The sequence below is a fragment of the Tripterygium wilfordii genome, chromosome 4 (assembly GCF_013401445.1).
Source record: "Tripterygium wilfordii isolate XIE 37 chromosome 4, ASM1340144v1, whole genome shotgun sequence".
Classification (NCBI taxonomy): Eukaryota; Viridiplantae; Streptophyta; class Magnoliopsida; order Celastrales; family Celastraceae; genus Tripterygium; species Tripterygium wilfordii.
In genome coordinates this window covers 37,617-45,155 of record NC_052235.1, presented here as the reverse complement: position 1 = coordinate 45,155, position 7,539 = coordinate 37,617, and the positions used below count along the sequence as shown (strand labels likewise).

Genomic DNA, 7,539 nt, shown 5'->3' with positions numbered 1-7,539 from the left:
TTTCGTAAGGTAAAGAGGCGAATAGACCAAGTTATGTCTCAAATTGCTCAAAAACAAGAAAAGCTCCTCTATGGAGAGAGTTGAGCAATTCCAAAGCATCAATGTGGACCGTTGTACTCTATTTAGTGTTCTTAGAAGTCTAATTTGCTAGTTGAGCCTTCGTGCCACGTTTCGTAAGGTAAAGACGTGAATAGACCAAGTTATGTTTCAAATTGCTCAAAAACGTGAAAAGCTCCTCTATGGAGAGAGTTGAGGAATTCTAAAGCATCAATGTGGACCGTTGTACTCTATTTAGTGCGCTTAAAAGTCTAACTTGCTAGTTGAGCCTTCGTGCCACGTTTCGTAAGGTAAAGACGCGAATAGACCAAGTTATGTCTCAAATTGCACAAAAACGTGAAAAGCTCCTCTATGGAGAGAGTTGAGATATTACAAAGCATCAATGTGGACCGTTGTACTCTATTTTGTGTTCTTAGAAGTCTAACTTGCTAGTTGAGCCTTCGTGCCACGTTTCGTAAGGTAAAGACGCGAATAGACCAAGTTATGTCTCAAATTGCACAAAAACGTGAAAAGCTCCTCTATGGAGAGAGTTGAGCAATTCCAAAGCACCAATGTGGACCGTTGTACTCTATTTAGTGTTCTTAGAAGTCTAACTTGCTAGTTGAGCCTTCGTGCCACGTTTCGTAAGGTAAAGACGCGAATAGACCAAGTTATGTCTCAAATTGCACAAAAACGTGAAAAGCTCCTCTATGGAGAGAGTTCAGCAATTCCAAAGCATCAATATCGACCGTTGTACTCTATTTAGTGTTCTTAGAAGTCTAACTTGCTAGTTGAGCCTTCGTGCCACGTTTCGTAAGGTAAAGAGGCGAATAGACCAAGTTATGTCTCAAATTGCTAAAAAACGTGAAAAGGTCCTCTATGGAGAGAGTTGAGCAATTCCAAAGCATCAATGTGGACCGTTGTACTCTATTTAGTGCTCTTAAAAGTCTAACTTGCTAGTTGAGCCTTCGTGGCACGTTTCGTAAGGTAAAGAGGCGAATAGACCAAGTTATGTCTCAAATTGCTCAAAAACAAGAAAAGCTCCTCTATGGAGAGAGTTGAGCAATTCCAAAGCATCAATGTGGACCGTTGTACTCTATTTAGTGTTCTTAGAAGTCTAACTTGCTAGTTGAGCCTTTGTGCCACGTTTCGTAAGGTAAAGAGGCGAATAGACCAAGTTATGTTTCAAATTGCTCAAAAACGTGAAAAGCTCCTCTATGGAGAGAGTTGAGGAATTCTAAGAGCACTCCCAATGGCTTCCCCAATCTCATCTCTATCCCCATATATAGATAACATATAAAAAAAACCACTTCCCAATGGCTTCCTTATCTTCAATTGAATATCTAAACCATTATCTAAATTGTTTTTCACTCTTCAAACTTGAAGAAGCAAAAGACCGGTCCCTAAACGTTTTTTTACTCTCAAAATATTGTCTCTCTCCTGCCACATCAGCCGAGAACTCGCAGGGGTCAATTTCCGTCATTTGCAATCCTCTCTCTCGCGTTCCTCTCTCTCGCGCTCTTCTCTCTCGCGTTCGCTCTCTCTCGTGTTCGCTCTCTCTCCTCGATTCACTCTCTCTCGTGCTCAGCCGTGCTCAATCGTGCCTCGCGTTTGGTCTCTGCCTCTGTCGCAGTTCTCGTGCTCAATCGTCCTCAATCCCTCAATCGTGCCTCGCGTTCGCTCCCTGCAAACCCTAACTCGTGTAAGTGATTTTCTATATCTGTTAGGAGCTTTCTTCCTTTTGATTCATGTATTGATCCTGTGGATTGATCTGCTGTGGTTTCTATTCACTCACTGCAAGCCCAAGTCACGATTAATTTTTTTGATTTCTATATATGCTGTTATATTTGCTGTATATGTTATGGATTGCTCTGCCTCCGTCATTGTATCTGTTGTTACATCTGCTATATATATGCATCTACTGTATTTGAAACTACTTCAGTGATGTATCTGTCTATGGCAGATGGAATATGAGATCTAGGCAAGCCCTTCTTCCTTTGTTAAAGGCTATGTAGAACCCCTTTAGTTAGTCTATGTCAAATTTTTCCTAAGACTTTTTCCTCGGGTATCCATATATCTTCCCCTTCAACTATATGCTTTCTACTTAGCCCTGTTTGTAAGTTCTGTCCTTGTACTTGCTTAGTAAATTTTCTTTCATACAGAAAAAAATAAGAAGATGCATATATGTTCTGAATTGAGTTGGTGGCAGAACAATTAGAACAATAGCAATGAAATCACTCACTCTTTTTTATTGGCGCCTATTGCATAATATGATTGGAGGCTCACTCTTTACTATGATGTCCTGGATTCTTTAGTTAAGTGGATGTATTGCCCTTTTTAATCAGTACAAAGACAATTTATTTGGAAGGTACATAAGTCGGTGTACCTCATTACTAGCAATTGTTTGGCAAGATATTTGTGTACATGTAACTTGGCATCATGGAAATGTAAATATTTCCGTTTGCCTTGGAAACTTTTTGTCGTCTTAGTTAATCTAAGAAACAATTTCTGTTAAATTTTCTCTTTCTCTGCTTGGTATGAGCTAAGAACTCAATAATGGCCCACTAATGTATTATTACCATTAGAGGATTCTGTTCATTTACAAGGGGTCGTTTCTAGAGGGTTCCTGACCAGTATAGTTATGTCCCAATCCTTGTATATATGTCCAAATTTCATGCAAGTGTAACTGGGCAGCCATAGCAGATGACTATTTTCAATCTGTATTTTTTGTTTATGTTCAACAATTGATGAACAATCTCTATTTTAATATTCATCATCATAATGATACTAGAACTGCAGTCTTCTCTAGCATTCTGGATGTAGTCATAGTTGTCCTGTGATTATTGTTCTTTGTTGGCATGTAGTCATAGCAATTGTTTGGCAAGAAATCAATGAGATCTAGATAGATAAATATCCTTTTTACAATTGCTTTCCTACTTGACTAATATCAATAATATTAAAATACTTTATTACATATATGGATCCTGTGAGGTCAATGTTTTATAATGATACTGATTTTTATTAATTTAGGGCTGAACATTTTTAGTGTTGGTACTGGTTTTGATATTCTGGCTCTCATTTCTTTGATTAAAATGTTTGTAGATCGTCATTTGGTTTGTGTTATGGTGGAAACCTATCCCTGTTGTGATGGTTGTCTCAAAGATGTTCTTTGTATCTTAAAGGCCTTATTCTATTCATTTCTATTGATTTTAGAATGAGCATGCCTGTTATGGATTCCCCCATGGTTGATGTGAATAATAACAAGGTGAAGCCAAAGAAATCCGAGAATTATACGGTTCAAGAAGACCTTATTCTAATTGCGGCTTGGGAGCACACTAGTGAAGATGCAATTACCGGGACGGATCAAGCAAAGGAGCAATACTGGATTCGTGTTTGGCGTGAGTATTCTGAGAATGCAAAGTCATATCCTCCTCGTAGTGATAAGTCAATCGTGAATCGCTTTAGTGTTATTCGGACCAAGTGTTTGAAATTTTCTGGTATTGTTCAAAGTATTGAGAATGCACATCCTAGTGGCATGGGAGAGAAAGACAAGGTGTTTCCTCTTACTCTTTGATATTGTTTGTTGCAATTCGATAATTCAATTTGAGTAATTCATATTTTTACAATTTCATTGCAGCTAAATGAAGCTTTGAAAACATGGGCCCTAGAAGAGAAAGAAAAAAGTTTCAAACTACTTCATTGCTACAATGTCTTGAAGAACTCACACAAATGGATGACTGAAGTTGTTCTACCTACAAGTAGAAGAAACATTCCAGCATCGGCGGAATGTTATACAATTGGGGATGATGATATACCTTCGGGGCATGTGGAGCCGGATAGGCCTATTGGGAGGAAAGCGGAGAAAGAGCTAAGGCGGAAGAAAAAGATGAAAGTTGAAGATAGTGAAGAGTCAACAGCTTCCGTCAATTTTCGTCATTCGCAAGAAATGCTTCAAAAAAGGCATGACCAAAGGATGGAAGTTGTAGTTGAAGATACAAAGAAGATGGATGAGCTAATGGAGATGAAGAGGGAGAAAATCAGGCTTGATCAAGAATGGAGAGAGGAAAAGCTCATGACGGTTGATATGACCAACTTGAGTGAAATGCAACGCAAGTTCGTGGAAATGAAGCAAAAGAAGATATTCGAAAGATATTTCTCGAAATGAGAATGTGTAACAACATTTTTCTAGACATTAATTTAAGTTGGATGGTGAGCTTATATTATTATTGAAAATGAGGATTGTTATTGAACTCGATTAAATTTTCTTGTACTTTTACTCGACATTTCCACGCACTTCCCACAAGTGTTCCACCACTAGATCCTCTTGTAGACGACGATGAATGCTCTTATTTTTTAGCTTCTGACGCCCTTTGATGAATTGATCAAAATCATAATGATATTCAGCATCGTTGCGATCAAGCTCGCTGATATCTACTTCTTCAAGCAGGTAATACTTACCATTCTCAATTGACTTGAACATGTCACGCTCATCTTCCACGATCATGTTATGTAATATCACACATGCTTTCATGATATTCTTCAACGTTGCTATTTTGAAATACCGACACCCTTGACGAATGATATGGAAACGTGCTTGGAGAACACCAAATGCACGTTCAACATCTTTCCTGGCACCCTCTTGAGCTTGAGCAAAATTTTTAGCTTTCATGGTTTGAGGCATCGGAATTGTTTTCACAATTGTTGACCACTGTGGATAGATACCATCTCCAAGATAATAACCCATATCATAATGATGATTGTTTATAACAAAGTTCACTGGTGGAGCACGACCATTGATGATGTCTGTGAACAAAGGGGAACGCTCAAGAACGTTTATGTCATTGAGCGATCCTGGAAGTCCGAAGAATGAATGCCATATCCATAGATCTCGAGATGCTACAGCCTCCAAGATTAAAGTTGCTTCTTTATGATGGCCGGAGTAATGACCTTTCCATGCACTTGGACAATTCTTCCATGTCCAGTGCATACAATCTAAGCTACCAAGCATTCCAGGGAATCCACGATCCTCATGTAGCTGAAGCAACCTGGAAATATCAGTAGAATTAGGTTGCCTCAGGTAACGTTCGCCGAAAACGACAATCACTGCTTCAACAAACTTTTTCATCGCCTCATTTGCGGTACTTTCAGCTATCCGTAGATTTTCATCAATCATATCAGCGGATACTCCATAGGCCATCATTCTGAGAGCTGCAGTAACTTTCTGCAATGAAGATAACCCAGCCTTATTCGCTGCATCTCGAGATTGAACAAAATAGTTGTCATAAGAAAGAACACCTTCATGAATACGATTGAACAAATCACGGCTCATACGATATCGCCTTCGGAAAATTTTTTCATTGTATGTCGGGTTGGCAGAGAAGTAGTCACGCACTAACTTCTCGTGGCCTTCTTTCCTGTTGCGGTCGATAAAGACACGGCCAGGAGTAGAACCTCCTCTTTTCTTCAACTTGCAATTTGAACTTTCAGCTTCAACATGCACCTCATCCTCTTCTGTAGACTCAAGGAGCAAATTTTTGTGTCTTCTTTGGAGAAAGTTAAACATGGTGATCAAAGAAGAATATGAAAGAGAGCACAAGAGTATTTGAGTGGAGATGTGAAATTAAATTATGCAACATCCTTTTTTATAGAGTTTGTAATTTGAATTTCAAACACTAGCCGTTGTAATTCGAATTTCAAAAAAGTGTCCGTTACATCTCGAATTTCAAAAATTAGCCGTTATGATTCAAATTTCAAAATATTTTAATTTTATTTTTTTTAAAAAAATCTTGGTAAAAAACTCTTGGAAAAACTAGCCGTTGTGATTCAAATAATGTTTAGAAAAAAATTATAATTTTGAAATTTACAAGTTCTGATAATATAGAGACTTAATATAAGGAATCTGTTGGGTGCACAATATTGAAATTGATTCTCTATGCTGTAAAATGACACTGTAGCACTGACAAGATAGGGATAGGGATAGGGAAACTGTTGCGAGTGCCCTAAAGCATCAATGTGGACCGTTGTACTCTATTTAGTGCGCTTAAAAGTCTAACTTGCTTGTTGAGCCTTCGTGCCACGTTTCGTAAGGTAAAGACGCGAATAGACCAAGTTATGTCTCAAATTGCACAAAAACGTGAAAAGCTCCTCCATGGAGAGAGTTGAGCAATTCCAAAGCATCAATGTGGACCGTTGTACTCTATTTAGTGTTCTTAGAAGTCTAACTTGCTAGTGGAGCCTTCGTGCCACGTTTCGTAAGGTAAAGACGCGAATAGACCAAGTTATGTCTCAAATTGCACAAAAACGTGAAAAGCTCCTCTATGGAGAGAGTTCAGCAATTCCAAAGCATCAATATGGACCGTTGTACTCTATTTCGTGTTCTTAGAAGTCTAACTTGCTAGTTGAGCCTTCGTGCCACGTTTCGTAAGGTAAAGAGGCGAATAGACCAAGTTATGTCTCAAATTGCTCAAAAACATGAAAAGGTCCTCTATGGAGAGAGTTGAGCAATTCCAAAGCATCAATGTGGACCTTTGTACTCTATTAAGTGTTCTTAGAAGTCTAACTTGCTAGGTGAGCCTTCGTGCCACGTTTCGTAAGGTAAAACGCGAATACACCAAGTTTTGTCTCAAATTGCACAAAAACGTGAAAAGCTCCTCTATGGAGAGAGTTGAGCAATTCCAAAGGATCAATGTGGACCGTTGTACTCTATTTAGTGCTCTTAAAAATCTAACTTCCTAGTTGAGCCTTCATGCCACGTTTCGTAAGGTAAAGAGGCGAATAGACCAAGTTATGTCTCAAATTGCCTAAAAACGTGAAAAGCTCCTCTATGGAGAGAGTTGAGCAATTCCAAAGCATCAATGTGGACCGTTGTACTCTATTTAGTGTTCTTAGAAGTCTAACTTGCTAGTTGAGCCTTCGTGCCACGTTTCGTAAGGTAAAGAGGCGAATAGACCAAGTTATGTCTCAAATTGCTAAAAAACGTGAAAAGGTCCTCTATGGAGAGAGTTGAGCAATTCCAAAGCATCAATGTGGACCGTTGTGCTCTATTTAGTGCTCTTAAAAGTCTAACTTGCTAGTTGAGCCTTCGTGCCACGTTTCGTAAGGTAAAGAGGCGAATAGACCAAGTTATGTCTCAAATTGCTCAAACACAAGAAAAGCTCCTCTATGGAGAGAGTTGAGCAATTCCAAAGCATCAATGTGGACCGTTGTACTCTATTTAGTGTTCTTAGAAGTCTAACTTGCTAGTTGAGCCTTTGTGCCACGTTTCGTAAGGTAAAGACGCGAATAGACCAAGTTATGTTTCAAATTACTCAAAAACGTGAAAAGCTCCTCTATGGAGAGAGTTGAGGAATTCTAAAGCATCAATGTGGACCGTTGTACTCTATTTAGTGCGCTTAAAAGTCTAACTTGCTTGTTGTGCCTTCGTGCCACGTTTCGTAAGGTAAAGACGCGAATAGACCAAGTTATGTCTCAAATTGCACAAAAACGTGAAAAGCTCCTCCATGG

The 7,539-nt window shown here is 38.9% G+C and overlaps 2 protein-coding genes across 3 annotated transcripts; one reads left to right on the top strand and one right to left on the bottom strand.

The window, feature by feature from the left end:
* Nucleotides 1-1,277: 1,277 nt before the first annotated feature.
* Nucleotides 1,278-5,183, top strand: LOC119996334. 2 transcript variants are annotated; one of them, XM_038842923.1, is made up of 4 exons: nucleotides 1,278-1,738; nucleotides 3,250-3,589; nucleotides 3,674-4,083; nucleotides 4,764-5,183. In XM_038842923.1, exons 2-4 carry the CDS (start codon nucleotides 3,251-3,253, stop codon nucleotides 4,801-4,803), a joined length of 789 nt encoding a protein of 262 aa, XP_038698851.1. In that variant the 5' UTR covers nucleotides 1,278-1,738; nucleotide 3,250; the 3' UTR covers nucleotides 4,804-5,183. The 2 variants fall into 2 exon arrangements, with proteins under 2 accessions (XP_038698851.1, XP_038698850.1); XM_038842922.1 differs by lacking the exon at nucleotides 4,764-5,183 and having other exon boundaries at nucleotides 3,674-4,280.
* Nucleotides 4,810-5,599, bottom strand: LOC119997282. The gene is made up of 2 exons (XM_038844187.1): nucleotides 4,937-5,599; nucleotides 4,810-4,839 (listed from the first exon to the last, which is right to left on the bottom strand). Exons 1-2 carry the CDS (start codon nucleotides 5,597-5,599, stop codon nucleotides 4,810-4,812), a joined length of 693 nt encoding a protein of 230 aa, XP_038700115.1.
* Between the last annotated feature and the right edge of the window lie 1,940 nt (nucleotides 5,600-7,539).

What these genes read in the sequence shown, in the direction of transcription:
- LOC119997282 (XM_038844187.1), bottom strand. Translation starts at nt 5,599, where the DNA reads ATGTTTAACTTTCTCCAAAGAAGACACAAAAATTTGCTCCTTGAGTCT. An exon ending in CAACTTTAATCTTGGAGGCT is followed by an intron (nt 4,840 to 4,936) that starts GTAGCATCTCGA and finishes CTTTGTTCACAG; the next exon opens with ACATCATCAATGGTCGTGCT.
- LOC119996334 (XM_038842922.1), top strand. Translation starts at nt 3,251, where the DNA reads ATGAGCATGCCTGTTATGGATTCCCCCATGGTTGATGTGAATAATAAC. An exon ending in GCATGGGAGAGAAAGACAAG is followed by an intron (nt 3,590 to 3,673) that starts GTGTTTCCTCTT and finishes ATTTCATTGCAG; the next exon opens with CTAAATGAAGCTTTGAAAAC.